We start from the raw sequence: 23,171 nt of genomic DNA on the forward strand, positions 1-23,171 counted from the left end.
GTGCATGTGTGTGCGTTGGTTTGTATTCATCACATTGTGAGGACACAAAGTTGTATACATAGTCACGTAATGGGGCCCTCATTCTATTCTCGGGACAAAATCCTGGTCCCCATAATGTTAACGTTTTAAAATGATTTATCTGGGTATGTGCGTGTGTGTGTGTGCGTGTGTGTGTGTGTGTGTGTGTGTGTGTGTGAGTGTGTGTGTGTGTGTGTGGCATGAAGAGATCACAGAGAGGTGATGTTAAAAAGGTTTATTTTAACAAGTGTGGTTTGTTGTCGGTTGAAAGAGTATCAAATAAAAAGAAGTACAAGAAAGGGTTAGAAATGAAAGAAAAGACACGTCGTGTTTGTTTGCAATATTTAAAACATCACTGGATTAATAACAAACATCAAAGCTCTCACTAGCTTCTTCTTTACACACCTTGGAATTCTTTTTACAAAATACAACAATGCAGGCAAGGAAGGTGTGTGTGTGTGTGTGTGTGTGTGTGTGTGTGTGTGTGTGTGTGTGGTGAGAAAGGTAAGGGGTACTCATGTGACAGCAACAAGGGGCGGGGTTGCGAAAGAGGGCAGGACAGGAATCGGTGTGGGCCCCAGGGTGGGCGTGGCAGCCAGGTGGACCCGAGTGGCGTGGAGGTGGCGATTAAAGTTTCACATCATGTTGTTCTGCAGAGAGTTTACCTCGGACGAGTTGTCCTCCCCCAGCAGCTTGTGGTTGTCGTGTTTGGGGGTCAGAGCGTTGTGGATGTTCAGGGACTCGTCTTCCTGGGGCGGGGCCTTCACCGCATCCTCCAACTTGTTCTGGGAAATAGGGTCATCCTAGCCGGGAGGAGCAGGTGGGAGGAAGAGTTTTAACACGTATTTACACCTTTATGTACATGTACATGTATACATACACGCACACATATATATACACGTTCATGTATATACACGTATATGTACACCTATATGTATTTATACATACACGTACACACCTGTGTATATACACAGACATATATATACCGTCGTGGTCAAAAGTTTACATCCACTTGTAAAGAACATAATGTCATGGCTGTCTTGAGTTTCCAATAATTTCTACAACTCTTATTTTTTTGTGATAGAGTGATTGGAGCACATACTTGTTGGTCACAAAAAACATTCATGAAGTTTGGTTCTTTTATGAATTTATTATGGGTCTACTGAAAATGTGAGCAAATGTGCTGGGTCAAAAGTATACATACAGCAATGTTAATATTTGCTTACATGTCCCTTGGCAAGTTTCACAGCAATAAGGCGCTTTTGGTAGCCATCCACAAGCTTCTGGTTGAATTTTTGACCAGTCTTTGACAAAATTGGTGCGGTTCAGCTAAATTTGTTGGTTTTCTGACATGGACTTGTTTCTTCAGCATTGTCCACACATTTAAGTCAGGACTTTGGGAAGGCCATTCTAAAATCTTAATTCTAGCCCGATTTAGCCATTCCTTTACCACTTTTGACGTGTGTTTGGGGTCATTGTCCTGTTGGAACACCCAACTGCGCCCAAGACCCAACCTCCGGGCTGATGATTTTAGGTTGTCCTGAAGAATTTGAAGGTAATCCTCCTTTTTCATTGTCCCATTTACTCTCTGTAAAGCACCAGTTCTATTGTCAGCAAAACAGGCCCAGAGCATAATACTACCACCACCATGCTTGACGGTAGGGATGGTTTTCCTGGGATTAAAGACCTCACCTTTTCTCCTCCAAACATATTGCTGGGTATTGCGGCCAAACAGCTAAATTTTTGTTTCATCTGACCACAGAATTTTCCTCCAGAAGGTCTTATATTTGTCTATGTGATGTCAGATGAAACAAAAATGGCTAAATCAGGCTATAATTAAGGTTTTAGAATGGCCTTCTCAAAGTCCTGACTTAAACGTGCGGACAATGCTGAAGAAAAAGGTCCATGTCAGAAAACCAACAAATTTAGCTGAACTGCACCAATTTTGTCAAGAGGAGTGGTCAAAAATTCAAGCAGAAGCTTGTGGATGGCTACCAAAAGCGCCTTATTGCAGTGAAACTTGCCAAGGGACATGTAAGCAAATATTAACATTGCTGTATGTATACTTTTGACCCAGCAGATTTGCTCACATTTTCAGTAGACCCATAATAAATTCATAAAAGAACCAAACTTCATGAATGTTTTTTGTGACCAACAAGTATGTGCTCCAATCACTCTATCACAAAAAAATAAGAGTTGTAGAAATTATTGGAAACTCCAGACAGCCACGACATTATGTTCTTTACAAGTGTATGTAAACTTTTGACCACGACTGTATATATATATATATATATATATATATATATATATATATATATATATATATATATATATATATATATATATATACTGTTTAAATACATATATATATATATATATATATATATATATATATATATATATATATATATATATATATATATATATATATATATACACACACTATATATACACACACACATATACTGTGTACATATACTTGTGTATGTGTCGGCCATGTTGATGTTTGTCTCTGAACAGCATGATGCTGTTAATATTAATAATAGCATGACACACAATTATATATAATAATAGATAACAGTATAAAAATATTGTGATTAATAAATGAACACATGCTATAAATAGTAACATCCATCCATCCATTTTCTACCGCTTGTCCCCTAAATGCTAATTACAAGTAAAACAAAAATACCTATTGTAGTAATTATACACATTGGAATTATTAGAAAATAAAAATATGTGTGTATTACTTACACATATGCTAATTAAATGTACATAAAAATACTATGTGTAAAAATTATACACATAATAATTAGTAGTACATTGAAATACTGCATGTAGTATTTGTACACATGTTAATTAATACTATTAGTAAATAAAAAATACTGTGTGTAGTAATTATACACATTTGAATTAGTGGTAAATAAAAGACAGTGTGTAGTAGTTATACACATTCTAATTAGTAGTAAATGAAAATACTATCCGTAGTAATTATACACATGCTTATTAGTAGTACCTAAAAGTACTGTGTAGTAATTGTACACATCCTAATTACAAGTAAATAAAATACTGTGTGTATTAATTACACAGATGCTAAATAAAAGTAAATACAAATACTGTGTGTATTCATTATACACATTCTAATTAGTAGAAAAGAAAATACTGTGTGTAGTTATTATAAATATGCTAATGAATACTGAAAAAAAATACTGTGTGTAGTAATTATACACATGCTAATTAATAGTAAATACAAATATTGTGTGTACTGAATATACACATACTATTTAGTATTAAATACAATACTGTGTGTAGTACTTATACATATGCTAATAAATAGTGAATAAAAATACCGTGTGTAGTAATCATACACATCCTAATTAATAGTAAATTAAATACTGTGTGTATTAATTATACATATACTATTTAGTAGTAAATGAAATATAAAATTACAGTGTGTAGTTATTATACATATACTAATTAGTAGTAAATGAAATATAAAAATACTGTGTGTACTGTAGTAGTGGTTTTACTGCAAACTATTGACAGTACTACAAACAGGAAATGTTACAGGGGCCAAAAATATTAAATATAGCTGTTAAATAAAACCTCCGCCTTGTTTTGAATGAATACTTAGGCCTACTATGCTACTGTATTTTCATGTTGGTCATTTGGGAACCACTGCTTTAGCCTATTGACATACATTGTACACATTCCTTGTACAACATGTGTCACATCACATTTCATTTGTATGCGTGCCACCTCGCTTGTCAGCTGAGCAAAGTTTTTGTTAATATTTCTTCTCATGTTCTGATTGGTTGTCGTGCGTCACGTACTTCAGCGTGTGGTCCACAGACTAACAACGTGTACACCAGGAGTGTGTACACGTTGTTAGGTTCAGGAACTGGCATGTCCAATTTGTCCACTAATATCCCCCAACACACACACGCACACGCACACACTAGGCAAACCAGGGGGCACATGCACATTTACATGCAAGACCCCCCCACCCATAACCCATGCAGACAACAGCCCCCCACCCCCTATTATGACATGTGATTTTGCTGCCGGTTGTCATTGGTTACTAACATGTTTACATCATGACTTTTCTTTTTATGCTCTTTAAGGACCTGCAGCCTTCTCACACACACACACACACACTTGCACACACACACACACACACACACACACACACACACACACCCACACACTTGCACACGTGGAATCACACGTGTATGCACACACCCACTCACACAAGCGCGTGCGCACACACATAGACACACGCACGCACTCTCACGCGCGCGCGCGCACGCACACATACATCAATGCACACAAACACACGCACGCTCACACTTGCACAGCCACGCACACACACAGACATACTTATACACCCACACACACACACTTACAGACACACACGGGCCAACACGCACACTCACACAGATACATGCACGCACACACGCACGAACACACGCACACACAGATACATGCACACACACGCGCACGCACACAAGTGCACACACGTGCACACACACGTACACACACACACACACACACACACGTGCATGCACACAGACACGCGTACACACGCACACAGACACACGCACACACACATGCACGCACACACATACACAGACACACGTACACACGCACACACAAACGCACGCACTATGACACTCGTACACACACAGACACACGTACAAACACACACACGCACGCACACATTGACACTCGTACACACACATGCACGCACACAGTCACACGTTCACAGACACACATACATAGACACACGTACACACGCACACACACACGCACCACAGAGACACTCGTATACACACATGCACACACACAGACACACGTACACAGGCACACAGACACACAGACACACGTACACACACACACTCACACACGTACACACGCACACACAAACGCACGCACTATGACACTCGTACACACACAGACACACGTACAAACACACACACGCACGCACATTGACACTCGTACACACACAGACACACGTACACAGTCACACGTTCACAGACACACATACATAGATACACGTACACACGCACACACACACGCACCACAGAGACACTCGTACACACACATGCACACACACAGACACACGTACACAGGCACACAGACACACGTACACACCCTCACACACGCACGCACATAGACACGCATACACACACATGCACACACGTACACACGCACACTTACAGACACACACGCACCAACACAAGCACGCATACAGACACACACCCACGTGCACGCATGCACACACACACACTTACAGACACACACGCACTAACACAAGCACGCAAACAGACACACACACGTGCACGCACACAGACACACGTACGCACACACACACACAGACACACGCACACAGATACGCACACATACAGACACACGCACACAGACACATACACACACATACACTAACACCGACACTCACACACACAGACACATACACACACTCCCACAGGCACACACGTACACACAGTCCCACAGACACACATGTACACACACAAAGACACACGCGCACACACAGACACACACACACACACAGCTCCCCCTGCTGGCTGTTGAATGTTGAAGTTTGAAGAAAGTTCTTTACCAGCTAGATAGTAACTTCCGGCAGGACGTGCGGGTACGTGACTTCCATGGTTACGGGGTACGGGACCTCTTTCCTCCCGTCAGCGTGAAACTGGAAAACGTTTTTGTTTTGTTGGCGTTTGCTTGCGGTGCAAAAGAGGAAGTGGTGGGGGGAGGGGGTCATAGGTCGGGGGTCGGGGGGTAGGTGGCACAGTCACGAGGAGTTCGCAGCGTTTTGGGGAACAGATATAAAAACAAAGTTCTGATGATGATGATGATGAAGGCCTGACTCCTCCCCCCGCTAAACCGTCTGTCATGCTAATGCTAATGCTAACATTAATAGAGTTACTCCATACTGTGTGGACTATACTAATAAATACAAACATCCACGACACGTTGGTCATGTGACTTTACATTAGCTGCCTCATGCTATGCTAGCTCGTCAATGAAAATGTGTGTGCCCGCCACTCAATTGTTCTTCTATCCATTTTTTAAAAATTTTTACGCTTCTCCAAGTCATGGGACCACCTCTCCCAGTTCATCCTGGCGGTCCCAGGCCACACGCCTCCAGGGTCCGAAGTGTACCCCAGGGCCTCCTTCCGGCTGGACATGCCCAGAACAGCTCACAAGGGAAGCGTCCAAGAGGCATCAGGACTCCTGTCCATGTGAAGGAGCAGCAGCTCTAGTCTGCCTACCTCCTGGAGGACCGAGCTCCTCACCGTGTCTCTTAGGGGGAGTCCAGACCCCCTATGGAGGAAAGTCATTTCAGCAATCTTGCTCTTTCGGTCACCAAAGCTGGTGACCAGGTGGGATGTTGGAAACGTTGACGGACCGGTCAATCGAGTGCTTTGCTTTCTGGCTCAGATCTCTTCACCAGGACAGTCCAGTACAGTGACGGTAGTATTCTTCATCTCGTGCTCCAGTGAACAACATCCTGACTTGAACTGTGAAAGTTAGGCAAGACCTCACTTTCAACCCATAGGTTGAAATCCACCTTTTTCCGGCTGACAACCATTACCTCAGATTTGAAGGTGCTGCGTCTCATCCCAAATATTGTCACTCAGCTGGGAAGTGCCCCGGTGAACGATGAAGACAGACGTTCACAGTGGAAATGCTGGATTTTCTGCTGGCGATGTGAACCAGACTCCTGCTCCAGTTGTACGAGGACCGAATGGTACGTAGTAGCATGCGACGAATCCTGTACTCCAAGTCACCAAAGCACATATGAACCGATTGGGCAAACTCCAATGCACCCTCGGGGCAGCACGGTGGTTCAGGGGTTAGTGCATGTGCCTCACAATACAAAAGTCCTGAGTTCAATCCTGGGCTGGGGATCTTTCTGTGTGGAGTTTGCATGTTCTCCCCGTGACTGCGTGGGTTCCCTCCGGGTATTCCGGCTTCCTTACTATGCTTACCATGAATTGATTTACGTGGACCCCGACTTAAACAAGTTGAAAAACGTATTCGGGTGTTACCAATTAGTGGTCAATTGTACGGAATATGTACTGTACTGTGCAATCTACTAATAAAACGTTCAATCAATCAAATCAATCAAATCCTCCTACCTCCAAAGACATGCACCTGGGGATAGGTTGATTGGCAACACTAAATTGGCCCTAGTATGTGAATATGAGGTGACGACTTGTCCAGGGTGTACCCCACCTTCCGCTCGAATGCAGCTGAGATAGGCTACAGCACCCCCCGCGACCCCAAAAGGGACAAGCGGTAGAAAATGGATGGATGGCAATGCACCCTCCAGAACCCTTGCAAGGGCTGGTCTAGTGTTCCACCTTTGGACCAAAACCACATAGCACCTCCTGGGGCTGAGGTTGGACTAACAGTCGTACTCTTCTCTGCAGCACTCTGGAATATCCATCCATCCATTTTCTAGCGCTTGTCCCGTTCGGGGTCGCGGGGGGTGCTGGAGCCTAACTCAGCTGCATTCGGGCGGAAGGCGGGGTACACCCTGGACAAGTCGCCACCTCATCGTAGGGCCAACACAGATAGACAGACAACATTCACACACATTCACACACTAGGGCCAATTTAGTGTTGCCAATCAACCTATCCCCAGGTGCATGTCTTTGGAGGTGGGAGGAAGCCGGAGTACCCGGAGAAAACCCACGCAGTCACGAGGAGAACATGCAAACTCCACCACTCTGGAATAGACTTTTCCAAAGAGGCTGAGTAGTGTGATCATCTGTAGTTGGAACTACTTCTTGAAAAAAGGGACCACTGAACCAGTGCCTCAACTAAGACAGTCCACAACATCCAGAACCTTTAGGAATTCAGGACAAAACTCATCCACCCCAAGAGGTTTGCCACTGAAGAGTTTTTAAAACCTCAGCTAGGGACGGGTTTAGCAGGCAACTGATTTGGATAAGATGGCGGGGGAGGATGCCTGTGACAATATGCTTGGGTCGGTCAGACATCCTCCCCCAGGAACGTTTGGCAGAGTCTCCGGTTGGTTGAGCCTTCAATTCACACTTCCGGCAAAAGCCGAGGATATTTTGTCCGAATGGGCCGTATTTTGTGCTTCCATTGCTGTGGCAACCGATCTAAGCCGTGGTCGCTAGGGGGTGGATGCCGGTCGCGGCGGCAACCCCTTCAATCCGATGGTGGACAGCTGAAGAACAAATGGCTTGTGGGACTCTTGGAGCAGCTGACAGGGGCACTTGGCTTTGGTGCTGGACGACGAGTGTGGTGAAGAGAGCTCTGGCAAACCCTCCGACACCTTCATTGTTTACCTCAACTGACCTCAACTGAGGATACAATCAGGCGTTGGAAGGAATACTCAGAGGTCCTTCTCAATCCTACGGACAGATTTTCCTTACAGGAAATAAAGTCTATTCATTGATTGTATTAGAGGAGTGGGCGGGGCATGACTGTTTGAGGTCACCTGATTAGCCACAACATCTAAGTCACGTTGTTACACTACCGGGGGTGTGGTCAACTTGTGATTGACAGGAGGCAGCCATGTTTGGTTGTGATGAGCTAATTGTGGGAGTGGTCATTATCGTGTTGCGGGTTTGGTTTCACTGACAGCTGAGGCAGCGGATGATTGGTTGACAGGGCCACACTAACAATCACAGAGCTGATTGGGAAGGTGAGAGGGCGGGGCTATCTGACGAGGTGGGGGCAGGGTGGTCTGGTCTTACCTCGCAGTCGGACTCCTCTTTGGTCTTACACTCCCACGTGTATCTGCTCATGGTTTTCTGAGGGGATGGGGGGGGTCAAAGGTTATACTTTTTGAAGCAGAAAAGCATCGTCATAGCGACAGAGGGAGGGCGTAGAGAGACAAAGAAGCGGAGCTTGCAGCGAGAAAGACGAAGCAGACAGGAAGAGAAAAACGAAGAACTCTTCTTCGAATTGAATTTGTCATGTTTTAACGAGACCGATTTTCTTCTACAAATGAAACAAAAATACTTTAATAGCAGAATTAGTTTTTATATTTCAATGCTAAGGAAGTTAGCGTTAGCTTCCTTTCTACAGCACAACTTTGTGGCAAAATGCTGCCCCCTATTGAGGAGGAGTGCGAATCCAAAAAAATGTTAGAAATTAAATACAATACATTTATTTTTTTTGTGCGCAGCAGGACATTTTTGGGGGGGATGGGGACTGTTGGCAGCGACGTTGTTGAGATGTTTTGCTGAGACGTGTGCGACAGTTAAAGTGAAGATGTCATTTGTTCAGTTAGAGGGAGGTACCACTCCTACCAGAATGCAGAAACAGAACACATTCAACCTCGGCCGGAGCGACCATGCTGCCGAATGGCGTAAAAAAAACAAAACATAAATGAGCGCCACACCGTTCTTTTTTTACGCCATCCCGCCACGCTAGGCTACCAAGCTATGCTACTGGCTAACCATGCTACAGTTAGTCTTGCATCTCAAATGTTTATCCTGATGTTCCCCTCAGGACCATCAGTGTGTGGCCCCTCTCCTTGCCCCGCCCACTTTCAGGATAAACAAGACAAGTTTGTTAGCAGACAGTGAAGCAGAGCTGCGGTGACTGGCATGGCCGCCGGGGGCGCGCGTCATGCCAGGACTTACCGATGCGAGAGGCGAGGTCGGGGGCATACGGCGGCGGCGAAGGAGTGGAAGGTGGCGGGAGTGTGTCGCTGTGGCGACGGGCTGCAAGCGCCTGCGATTGGATGATTTTGTTTACACTCCCGCCACCCTCCATCGCTCTTCGAGCACCCCCGCCTCCTCCTCGCGCTCGCCTCAGAGTATCGATACTAGGATACTCATGCCCATGCATTAGGGGAGGTAAGGGGGAGTCAGTTCAGGTCGGGAGAGGGTACAGATGCAGAAAAAGGGTGAGAGAGGCGAGAAGACGTTACCTGACAGATAATGTTATCATAGTAAGCCAATGCACGGGCATGGGGGGCGTTAGGAGGGGTGTCGCACAGTTTCCTTACATTTGGGTGGGAGCCCTCAGCGATGGTGGACAGCGAGAAATTATCATTGTGCTGCTCCGACGTGGGCCGGTACTTACTGCTGGGCACGAAGGGGGTTGGGGGTTGGGGGGGGGAGGGTCATAGAGGGAAAGGATGAAGAGAAGGAAGTCAAAAAGGGGGCGGGGCAAAACACAGCAAGAAAGCAGCTTTAGATTGACAGGAGAAGCAAAACATTGAGTCTGAAGAAAACCAATTCACACTGCCGCTATTTCCTGTTTACATCCTGATTACTTCCTGTTTACTTCCTGATTACTTCCTGTTTATGTCCTGATTGCTTCTTGTTTACGTCCTGATTATGGAGAAGGGTCTAGCTCCAGCCACAGAAACTATTCTAGTTGGGCCCACTCGAGGTCGCGCCCACTTCAAGTCACGCCCACTCTGGGTGACGACAACGGAAGTGAACGTTGTGTTAAAGACAGGCCCACAGCGGCGCTGACAATGCGAGAGTGGACACTTGGATTGTAACGTGATCCAAGATGGAGAATGCAATGCACCATGGTGGTTATTATTTCGCATGTTGAATATATTGCTTTTTCGGCTGATTATATACAAACCTATTCCTAACCAAAACCAAAACCTATTTATTTTTTATTTCTGTGTAACGTATACACTTCACTTTCGTTGTGGTCACCCCTTTGGGCACGTCTTTAAATGGATGCGACTTAGACCTAAAGTGGGCGTGACTTAGCGTGTCCGCGACCGCAGCTAGATATACTTGTGATTATGTACAGCTTACTTCCTGATTACATCCCGCTAACTTAATGTTTATTTCCTGTCTACTTCCTGATTACTTACTGCTTACTTCAAGTTAAATTCCAGATTACTCATGGTTTACTTCCTGATTATTTACTGCTTACTTCATGTTTATTTCCAGATTACTTGCGGATTACTTCCTGTTAAATTCTTGATTACTTACTGCTTACTTCCTGTTTACTTTCGGATTACTTCCTGTTTACTTCATGTTTATTTCCTGTTTACTTCCTGATTACTTACTGATTAATTCAAGTTAATGTTCTGATTACTTATGGTTTAGTTTTTTAAACTTCCTGATTACTTACTGCTTACTTCATGTTTATTTCCAGATTACTTGCGGTTTACTTCCTGTTTAATTCCTGATTACTTACCGCTTACTTCCAGTTAACTTCCTGATTACTTACCGCTTACTTCTAGTTAATTTCCTGATTACTCATGGTTTACTTCCTGTTTACTTCCTGGTTACATACTGCTTACTTCATGTTTATTTCCAGATTACTTGCAGTTTACTTACTGCTTACTTCCTGATTATTTACTGCTTACTTCAAGTTAATTTCCTGATTACTTCTGGTTTAGTTTTTTTTAACTTCCTGTTTACGTACTGCTTACTTCTTGTCTACTTCCTGATTGCTTACTGCTTACTTCATGTTTATTTCCAGATTACTTGCGGTGTACTTCCTGTTTAATTCTTGATTACTTACTGCTTACTTCCTGTTTACGTCCTGATTGCTTACTGCTTACTTTATGTTTATTTCCAGATTACTTGCGGTGTACTTCCTGTTTAATTCTTGATTACTTACTGTTTACTTACTGTTTAATTCTTGATTACTTACTGCTTACTTTGTGATTACACACTGTTTACTTCCCGATTACTTTCTGTTGATTTCCTGATTACTTACTGCTTACTTCCTGTTTATTTCCTTATTATTTACTGTTTACCTTCTTATACGTCCTGATTACTTCTTGTTTATCTTACGCTTACTTCCTGATTACACTCTAATTACTCTCTGATACTGTTACTTCTTAATTACTTCCTGATTTTTTTTCTACTCACTTCCTGGTAACTTCTTGTTTACTTATTACATACCTGCCAACTACTCCGGTTTTCCCGTAATTAGTACGGTTTTCATCAACCTATTCCGGGTTACGGTTGCAGTGATAAAAAATACGTTTTTTCATTAATTAAAAAAAAATTAAAAAAAATTAAGTTTTATTCACAAAATCGCGTAACAACAATGACAATCGACACTGCTTCCCGTAACTTCCTATCGAGCCATTCCGAATGCCATGCGCGAGGCTATTTATAGCACCGCTGCCAAGCACGAGGCACCAGTTGCCATTGTTTCCAAACGAGCGAACGATCATGGAATCAGCCGGAGAAAAATCGCAAACAAGTCTTAAACTGAAAAGAAAACTGCAGTCATTCCGTGAAGAATATTCAAAAGCCTATCCGGGAATAATTATCCGTTCCAAAAAGGGTGAGAACTACGCGAATTGCACCTTGTGCAGACAAGATTTTTCGATCGGACACGGAGGAATTAGCGATGTAAAAGACCAAGTTGGGACAAAAAAACACGAGTCTAATGCCGTTGCTAGCGATACAAGTGGAAAACTTTCAACGTTTTTCGGATTTTAGCCACAAAAAGGTAATGACACCAATGTTATCTATTGGAATTGTTTAGTACTGTTATACTGTTAAAAGTGTTTATACTATTTATGCTTTCAAGTCCAAGTTGAAGAAATCTTGTTAAATGTTGACAGCATAACTACCAAAATACAGAAGTATGTCCTTAATATTTTTGCAGTGCTATTTCTGTTGAAAAGTTAAAATGATTACATTAGAGATGTGATGTGCCACTTTTCAAGTGTCTGATGGCTTAAATTAATTTTCATAAATGTTTCATATTTTGAATTCTTTTGAAAGGCTTACAAAAAAACTACATTTGAATTGTAATTCCATGCTATTGACAGGACTATTACTTTTAATGAAGTTAGCTTACCATGTTTACAGTATGATAATTGTGATAGAAATGTGAATTTTAGGCACAGAATATTTTTTACAATTGAACAAGGCAGTAGATTATACAAGCTTGGACAGAAAGTTAATAATGACACCAATTTTTTTTTAATGGAATTGTTTAGTACTGTTTTACCATTTGTTTACTGTAAAAAGTGTTTATACTGTTTATACTTTCAATTAACAAATTGAAGTCTTGTGAAAGGTTGACAGGATAACTGGCATTAACTGTCAAAATAATTTCAAACTATTGAAGTTAGTTTACAGAATAAACATGTCAATCAACCCATATGATTTTTGCTGTAATATTTTTGTTTTGAAAAGTCACTGTGACTGATAGAAAAGTGATGGTTTTAGCAACATTTTAACCTGTCTGAATGCTAATAATCATTTTGCGTTGGGGGGCGAACCTGAACCCCCCACCAGGACTTTGTCCTGGACCTACCGGGGCCTGCGGCGCCTGGACCCTGGCTACTAGGTTTTTCTGATTTCAAAAGTTGGCAGGTATGTTATTACTTACTTTTTGTTTGCTTCTTGATGACTTCCTGCTTACTTTGTTTTTGCCTTTACTTTTTTTACTTTCTGATACTTCCCATTTATTTCCTGATTACTTCCCGCTTACGTTCTGTTATTTCGCTGTTACTTACTTATTGTTTCCCTTTTAGATCATTCCTGTTTACTTAATGCCTATTTCATGTTTTACTTCCCCGATTACGTTCTACCTATATGTCATTTGCTTCCTGACACTTTCTGTCTACTTTCTCATTATTTCCTGTTGACTTCCTGATATGTCCTGATTAGTCCATGCATTTTTTTAAACAGACTTCCTGTTTACTTGCGGCCTATTTTTCATTGACTTTCTATTTACCGTATTTTTTGGACTATAAGTCGCAGTTTTTTTCATAGTTTGGCCGGGCTCCAATGCGACTTATATATGTTTTTTTCCTTTTTTACTATGCATTTTCGGCAGGTGCGACTTATACTCCGGTGCGACTTATACTCCGAAAAATACGGTACTTCCTGCAACATTCTGTTTACTTCCTGTTTGCTCCCTGACACCTCCTGATTACTTGCTGCCCAGTTTCCTCCCCCGCTTATGTCCGGGATTACTTCCCGTTTCCTCCGTCACTCGGCGGTCTTGCAAAAGAGGAAAGGATGAAGATGTGAGTGCGGGTGGTCTTGGTGGTTTGGGGTCAATCGGCGCTGCCCGCGTTAGCATGAACACGCTAACTAACAGTGCTATTTAGGAGGGAGGGTCTCCGATGCTTTCATGAGCGTTGTCTGCTCATCGTCCTCAACCACGCCCCCGTACTTCCTCCTCGTCTTCTATTTGACGAGGTTGTTTCTCTTTATCCAAGTTTCACAGCTGCATGTAGGTCAGCCCCACCTCCCCCTGATCCCCCCCAACCCGCCTCCCGCTCAGACTGGCCTACTTTCAGCTGGATGCAGAGAAGCAATGACATCATCCTTTTTCTCTTTGTCAGAATGACTTGTCGCCAGCGTCTTGTCGCCATCTCGGCCTTCATCATCACACCAACTCAGGACCCCCCTCCCCACCCCAACCGCGAAAAGCCCCCTCCCGGCTAAAAATAGAGCCATAGCGTGGGAGCTGGCGCTGACGGTTCAGCGCTCCACTTCACATTTGCATGTTCGATTCCAGCAGGCTGCTGCTCAGCGGTCGCTATGGAGACGGCTGCTAAAACACTATGGAGGCAGTGGCCAAGCATCTCCCCCCCAACACACACACACACACACACACACACACACACACACACACACACACACACACACACACACACACACTCCCCCTGTCAGCCTGCTTCACTTTACTTTCCTCATCCTCCTCCTTTTCTTGACGCCATTTTACCAACCGTGTAAAAATTGGCCTCACCAACTTCATACGGATCGTTTAACCAGGTGTGCGTGAAAATGGCGGCCGCGTCAGAACGCGTCGTCGTTGGCTCACCTGCGTCTGCGCAGCTTCTTGTTCTCCGTCTTGAGCACGTGCAGCTTCTTGGCGAAACAGACCACCATCATGAACAGCAGCAGCGCCACCACGGCCGACGTGCCCACCGCCAAGCACATCACCTGGAACTCCGTCACCACCGCCTCGCAGCGCGCGCCCTTGTGCCAGATGTAGTCCTGCACGTTGCACCTGGGTGGGCGGGGGCCAGACGTCAGTCAGCGGCAGATAGCGTAACAAAAAAAATATGAGCAAAAACAACTAAAAAGGCTAGCGTGCTAACATGCTAACTCCAGCATGCTTACAGTTACCATTAATGAAATACCATAATATGTGACACTGAAAAACGAAGATGCTAACTATATGACACTGACATGTATACCTGCTAAATTACCTAAAAAAACGAAGATGCTAACGTTAGCATGATGTATGACACTGACATGTATACCTGCTAAATTACCTAAAAAAACGAAGATGCTAACGTTAGCATGATGTATGACACTGACATGTATACCTATTTCTCTACAGAATCTCCTCTCTGGTCAACAAAAGCACCATGAAGATTCTAGCGAGAACTCTCATTCAACCCTTTTTCGATTACGCATGCACCTCCTGGTACCCTAGCACCTCCAAAACCCTCAAATCTAGACTCCAAACATCCCAGAACAAGCAAGTCAGGTTACTTCTAGACCTCCACCCCAGATCACACCTCACTCTTACCCACTTCTCCAAAGTGGGCTGGCTCAGGGTGGAGGACAGAGTAAAACAACTTGCACTGAGCCTAGTCTATAAAATCCGCTACACGTCCCTGATACCGAAGTACATGTCGAACTACTTCCTTAACGTAAATGACCGCCATAACCACAACACCAGGGGGAGCTCCACTAACCACGTTAAACCCAGATTCTGATCTAACAAAGGTCTTAACTCATTCTCTTTCTATGCCACATCAATATGGAATGCACTCCCAACAGGTGTAAAAGAAAGGGCATCTCTATCCTCCTTCAAAACCGCACTAAAACAACACCTCCAGGCAACTTCAACCCTAAACTAACACCCTCCCTTCCACACCTCCCCGGATTGTAAATAATCAAATGTAGATACTTATTCTTATGCTTTCTGATCTCTCTCTCTCTCTCTCTCTATGTCCACTACTTGCTGTACATATCCTATCAAGTCAGTCCTACACTGTTTTAATGTCCATTTCTCTGATGATGCAATTGTTGATAACCGAAGTGTTGATATCCACCAAACCTAACCCCCGCCCCCTCCACATTCCACACCCCGGATTGTAAATAATGTAAATAATTCAATGTACATACTCTGATGATTATCTTGTGTGATGACTGTATCATGATGATAGTATATATCTGTATCATGACTCAATTTAAGTGGACCTCGACTTAAACAAGTTGAAAAACTTATTCGGGTGTTACCATTTAGTGGTCAATTGTACGGAATATGTACTGCACTGTGCAATCTACTAATACAAGTTTCAATCAATCAAAAACCTGCTAAATTAGCTATAAAAAAAAAGCTAGCATGTAAAGTTAGCATGTTAAAATGCTAACTGTAGCATGCATCTAATACCAAAATATATTACTCTGAAGTGTGTATCTGAAAAACTGTTTTAAAAAGCTAGCATGCTAACTAGGGCTGTGAATCTTTGGGCACCACACGATTTGATTCTATTCGATTCTTGGGTTAACGATGCGATTCAGAATCGATTCTCGATTCAAAACGATTCAAGATCCATACGTTTTTAATAACATCGGGTGCAAGTAGGAGGACAGAAATAAAAAAAAGTGTTTTTTTTTGGGGGGGGGGGGGGGGTAAATTGATTTTGGATATTTTTTTTTATCGATTAAGAATCGTTACAAATAAATATTGTGATTAATTTGAAAATGTATTTATTTTTACACCCATAATGCTAGCTAGTGTTAGCATGCATCAACTGGGACGGCGTGGCGCAGTGGAAGAATGGCCGTGCGCGACCCGAGGGTCCCTGGTTCAATCCCCACCTAGTACCAACCTCGTCATGTCCGTTGTGTCCTGAGCAAGACACTTCACCCTTGCTCCTGATGGGTGCTGGTAGCGCCTTGCATGGCAGCTCCCTCCATCAGTGTGTGAATGTGTGTGTGAATGGGTAAATGTGGAAGTAGTGTCAAAGCGCTTTGAGTACCTTGAAGGTAGAAAAGCGCTATACAAGTACAACCCATTTATCATTTATTTATTTATAACTACAAAAATATGACTAAGGTATATATCTAGCTAAAAAGAATGCTAGCATATTAACATTACCATGCTAACATGAAGCAAAATATATGACAATGAGGTGTATCCCTGCTAAATTAGCTAAAAAAAGCTAGCATGTAACGTTAGCATGGTAAAATGCTAACTGTAACATGCGTCAAGTACCAAAATATATTACTCTGAGGTGCGGACCTGAAAAATGGTTTAAAAAGCTAGCTAACTAGGGCTGTGAATATTTGGGCATTACACGATTTATTTCAAATTTGGGGGGTAATGATTCGATTCAGAATCGATTCTCAATTCAAAACAATTCTCAATTCAAAATCCATACTTTTTAAATAACATTGGGTGCAAGTAGGACAGACATAAAAAAAAAAAAATCTTATTTTTGATTTTTTTAATCGATTTTTGATTTTTTTTTTTAAATCGATTAAGAATAGTTACAAATAAATATAGCGTTTCATTCGAAAATCCTTTTTTTTCACCCCTAATGCTACTGTTAGCATGCATCAGCTACCAAAATATGCCTAAGGTGCTGGCTATAAAAAGCTTGCATATTAACAATAACATGCCAACATGTATAATTCAACAATAAGCAAAATACATGACACTGAGGTGTATGCCTGCAAAATTAGCTAAAAAAAAAAAAAGCAAAAAAAAGCTGGCATGCTATAACGTTACCATGCTAAAATGCTAACTGTAACATCAATCCAATCCAATCCACTTTATTTATATAGCACATTTAAACAACAAAATGTTTCCAAAGTGCTGCACAACAATATTAGAAACAATATTCAAATATTATCCTTAGCTCCACCAATGACTGAATAAAAAAATAAAAACAAAAAATAAATACATATAAAACCAATATAAAAACCAATATAAATAAATATGATTAAAAACGTAAAACCAATTAAAACAGTAAATAGAAATCAAAATTTTAAAAACACAGAGGACAACAGAGGACCACACAACTCACGTAGTGTTAAAAGCCAGAGAATAAAAGTGGGTCTTAAGACGAGACTTAAAACACTCCACTGTGGGAGCAGTTCGAACATGGAGGGGCAGAGTGTTCCAGAGCTTAGGGCCGACCACAGAGAAGGCCCTGTCTCCCCTGGTTTTAAGTCTGGTCTTGGGCACCACGAGCTGGAGCTGACTCTCGGACCTCAGAGCGTGCACAGGGTTGTAAATTTGGATGAGGTCCGAGATATACTGAGGTGCCAGTCCATGTAAAGCTTTAAAAACAAACAGCAAGGTTTTAAAATCAATTCTAAGATGAACAGGGAGCCAGTGCAAACTCTCAAGGATTGGGGTTATATGCTGGCGTCTCCTGGCCACTGTTAAAAGTCGTGCGTCAAGTACCAAAATAGGTTACTCTGAAAAAACGGTTTAAAAGCGAGCATGCTAACTAGGGCTGTAACAATTCAATTTAGAATCGAATCACAATTCGAAATGATTCTTGATTCAAAATCTATGCTAATAATAAAACGCGGGCCGTTACAAATTTCCCCCCCGGGCCGCACATTGGGCACCCCTTTTTTACTATCTTTGTACACTAACTATGATAATTAGCACAATATCGACCTTGTTCGCCTTCTTTAAGGTTGTATTGCAACCCCCTCCAGTTAGCCCCTCCCCTTTTCGCCACACCGCCAAGATGGCACACTCAGCATTTCTCGTGTCTCCGATACCAGGATGTTGTACTCGGAGCGCTCAAAATGGCGAGTGTGCAGTGACGGACACTCACCGCCCTCAATAGTCGCCATCTTGGCTGCGTAGCGGAAGGGGGAGGGGCTAAATGAAGTGGTTGCAATGCACCGTTAAAAAGGAGAGAATTTTACAGCAAGTGCACAACGTGGGACACAACACTACACTATCAAAAATCACACACTCAGACACTAAGTAGACCGTTTAACAGTATACTTATTTAAGTGTACTCATTTAATTTAATTTCGGTGCACATCCAAATAAATGTGTGGCTGAAGTCTACAAAGTAACATTGTGTCCTGAAGTGTACTGTACTTCTCAGTATGAACACACTTATGTACTCAAAATAGTGTAATAAGTGTAAGTATGCAAGTACATGTGGGGCTGTTGCTGTGGCAACAAGTGATGCTGTGTGCGTGTGTGTGTGTGTGTGTGTGACATGTTGGAAGGCACACAAAGAAGAAGGTTTATGTAAGACAGATGGGGGAGGGGCTGCAAATATCTCAGAAGAGAAGGGGGAGGGGGGGCTACGTCGTCATGGCAACTCAACTTGTCTCTCATTCCATCGCATGCAGGAATAAAAAAAAAAAACGGGCTTTAGTTTTGTCACCGCTTCCCCCGCAGTCTGTCCCCAAGTGACCCCCGCCCCGCCTAACATGACGCCATCTTCCTCATCTTCATCACAGGCTGATGAAGACGGACTAACTTGAAATCACCAGCCAAATTTCATTTGCGCCTTTAGAACTGATAACACGCTCAACTTGGCTCCTAAGGGATGTGAGCTGTGGGGCCATCTCTGAATTCAATCGCAAATTGGATAGCATCTCGAAGAAGCTTTCCGCTCGGCAAGGTGAAATCAGGATCACGTTGAGAGTGACGAATCCATTGGAATGTGTTTGCTCGCCCCAAAGCAGTAACAGTCCTTGTCTAAAAGTCGGGCTGGGCTGTAAAGACCCCCGTGAGGGACCGGTTTCCTACTTCTTCGAGAACACCTGGGATGTTGTCTCTGTCTGTGGATGTTGAGCGGCTTATGGACAAAACACGCACTCGTGGACCACTACTGCACAGATAGGCACACACACCCCTTGCCTTCGCCGCTTGACCCCCTGGCTGTATGATGGTGTACGGAACATCGCAGTGAAGGCGTCAGCCCCCTCTCCCTCCCATGTTTACTTTTACTGCCTTTTTTTGGTCGCCCCTGAAACTGAATACTGTATGTCTGCTCTTGTACTCAAAACTATTTTTGGTTTGTCGCATGTGTGTGTGTTTGTGTGCAAGCATGTGGGTGTGTGTTTGTGTGCACGCCGATGTGCGTGTGTTTGTGTGCACGCGTGTTCGTGTAAATACGTGTTTTTGTGTGTGTGTGTGCGCGCATGTGTGTAAGCGCGTGTGTGTATGCTCACATGCGTGTAAGCGTGTGTGTGTGTGTCTATGTGCATGTGTGAGTGTGTGCGTGTGTTGTGCGTGCGCCTGTGTGTGTATATGCGCATGTGTGTGCGCATGTTTGTGTAAGTAAGCGTGTTTACGTGTGCGTGCATGTGTGTATTGTGTGTATCTGTGTGTGCAAATTTGTTTCTGTGTGCATGTGTTTGTGAGCGCGCACATATGTGTGCGTATGTTTGTGAGCGCGCACGTGTGTGTGCGTGTGTTTGCGTGCAAATGTGCGTGTGTGCAAATTTGTTTCTGTGTGTGCGTGTGTTTGTGAGCGTGCACGTGTGGGTGCGTGTGTTTGTGTGCAAATGTGTGTGTGTGCGCGCTTGTGTATGTGCACATGCTTGTGTGTGTGTGCGCGTGTGTGTGCACTTGTGTGTGCACTTATGTGTGTGTGTGTGTGTGTGTGTGCGCGCGTGTGCACGCGTGTGTGTGTGCTTGTATGCGTGTGTGTGCGTGTGTTCGTGCGTGCGTTTGAGTGTGTCTGTATTCGTTTGGGTGTATGCGTGCGTGTATTCGTTTGGGTGTGTGTGTGTGTGCATGCGTGTGTGTGTGTGTGTGTGTGTGTGTGTGTGTGTGAGTGTGTGTGCATGCGTGTATCCTTTTGTTTGAGTGTGTGAGATCACAGTGGCCTAGTGGTTAGAGTGTCCGCCCTGAGATCGGTAGGTTGTGGGTTCAAACCCCGGCCGAGTCATACCAAAGACTATAAAAATGGGACCCATTACCTCCCTGCTTGGCACTCAGTATCAAGGGTTGGAATTGGGGGTTAAATCACCAAAAATGATTCCCGGGCGCGGCCACCGCTGCTGCCCACTGCTCCCCTCACCTCCCAGGGGGTGATCAAGGGTGATGGGTTAAATGCAGAGAATAATTTCGCCACACCTAGTGTGTGTGTGACAATCATTGGTACTTTAACTTTTTTAACTTTAACTTGAAAATGTCAAACAACAACAGCGTGTGAGTCCTGAACTTGCTGGCCTTTGTGTGTGTGTGTGTGTGTGTGTGTGTGTGTGTGTGTGTGTGTGTGTGAGCTTAACCTCATTGACTGGAAATAACCTCCACACACACAAACACACACATTTTCTCCTAATCGCGTGTGTTTGTGCAGAGGATTTTATTATTATGAAATCTAATACACTGCATGCAAACATAATTATATCAAGCTGCATATCAACACACACACACACACGCACACACGCACACACGCGCGCACACACACACACACACACACACACACACATTGGCAGCGTTGTCAGGTTATGAGTCACTGAGTGTGTACTCCACCTCTCAGTGTTTTTCATTTGTTGAATCATTTTAAAGTGTCTTTCATTCTCAACGCCCATCACACGAACAAAAACACACACACACACAAACTTAAACACACACAAACACACACACACACACACACAAAGGTTGTCCTACGTTACCTGCAGAAGGTTCCGGCGCCCTCCAGCAGGTAACACTGTCCTCCGTTGTAGCAGTAGTTGGGCACAAAGTCGCAGGGCGAGCGACATGAGGCGTTGACCAACCGATAGCCCACCCGACACCCGCCCATTCCATCGGAACCGTCTAGTGGGACCGTGGCCGGGGGCACCTCGGCGGGGAAGTTCGGCCTGACCGGACCCGTACCCCGCGGCCTGGATCGAACCGGAGAGCCGTCACTCTCGTAGGCGTCGGCGGCAGTGGTGGCGTCGGTGTACTCGTCGGCCGTGGGCGACGCCCCGTCCTCGTACGGCGTGAGGTAGTCATAGTTGTCCGGCATGGCCCAGGAAGTCGGGTCGCCGCCCTGAAGCTCGTGAGCCGGGTACAATGTGGAGGACGGAGCCAAGTCGAGGTTGCGTCCGCGGGAGGACGGGTCAAAGAAGTCCACGTGCAGGACATCGGGGTTGGGGGGGCGGGTGGTGGCGGCGCTGGTGAAGGACGGGTCCAGGTCAAAGACGGCGATGTCCTTGTCGTGGATCCACGGGGGGTCGCTGTGCGCCGCACGCCCCTCCTCTTCTCCCACGTCCTGTTTGACAGGGTTGCTCGGCAACAGGAGCTCCGTTTCGGCTGATTCAGGGCTGATTTGTGACGGTGAGGCCACGCCCCCTTCCTGCACGGGTTCACCAAATAAGCCGCTGCCCCCTTCGTCCGCCCCTCCGGCACGAGGCACGCGGCCCGCCCTCGGGGTCACAGCGATGACAACGTCGGGCGCGGCCCAGGCGCTCGGGCCGGTTGCCACGGCGACCACATCAGCGGCGCCCTCCTGCTCGCCAAGCGCGGCGGTCCCGTTGCCAGCGGTGGCGGCGTCCAGCTGGGTGGAGTTGGTCGCCATGACACCTCCTGTAAACACACGACAGGAAGTGAGCTCGCGCACACGCCATGTGAGATCACGTGTTTGATTCCTGAAAAACACTTGTTCTTTTTCTCTCCCTTTTAATCTCATATTGCAACCACTTAGGTTAGTTAGCCCCTCCCCTTCCGCCACATAGCCAACATATATATGTAAACATATATGTATATACATGTGTATATGTATGTGTGTATATATATATGTAGATGTAGAGATATGTATAGATGTGTATACGTGTATGTATGTGCATATGTATGTGTTTATATGTAGATACTGTATATATGTGTATATATATATATATATATATACATATATATATATATATATATATATATATATATATATATATATATATATATATATATGTGTGTGTGTGTATATACAGTGTATATATATGTGCATATATGTATACAAACTATAATATGAATAATAGGTTCTAGCCTCGACAAAAGTCCATATTTGAGGAACTAACTGCACACTTTGGAGACACTATAATGCATATATATGATATATGTGAATGTATATATATATATATATATATATATATATATATATATATATATATATATATATATATACACATATGTATGTGTTTGTGTGTATATATATATATATATATGTAAACATATGTGTGTATAAA

At 43.8% G+C, this 23,171-nt stretch overlaps 1 protein-coding gene across 6 annotated transcripts in view; it reads right to left on the reverse strand.

The window, feature by feature from the left end:
* Positions 1-238: 238 nt before the first annotated feature.
* The window catches only part of LOC133621037 (chondroitin sulfate proteoglycan 5-like), a 32,660-nt gene continuing 9,727 nt past the window's right edge, over positions 239-23,171 (reverse strand). Inside the window, exons 3-8 of one of the 6 annotated variants that reach the window (XM_061982823.2) lie at positions 21,627-22,521; positions 14,812-15,000; positions 9,959-10,112; positions 8,775-8,831; positions 5,639-5,728; positions 675-821 (exon numbers count right to left, since the gene is read on the reverse strand). In XM_061982823.2, the coding sequence (XP_061838807.1) occupies positions 5,642-5,728; positions 8,775-8,831; positions 9,959-10,112; positions 14,812-15,000; positions 21,627-22,521 (1,382 nt within the window). In that variant the 3' untranslated portion in view covers positions 675-821; positions 5,639-5,641. Of the gene's footprint in view, positions 822-5,638; positions 5,729-8,774; positions 8,832-9,958; positions 10,113-14,811; positions 15,001-21,626; positions 22,522-23,171 lie in introns of all 6 variants that reach the window. The other 5 variants (XM_061982825.2, XM_061982820.2, XM_061982822.2 and 2 more) reach the window with 5 other exon arrangements.

The sequence above is a fragment of the Nerophis lumbriciformis genome, linkage group LG21, assembly GCF_033978685.3.
Source record: "Nerophis lumbriciformis linkage group LG21, RoL_Nlum_v2.1, whole genome shotgun sequence".
Taxonomy (NCBI): Eukaryota; Metazoa; Chordata; class Actinopteri; order Syngnathiformes; family Syngnathidae; genus Nerophis; species Nerophis lumbriciformis.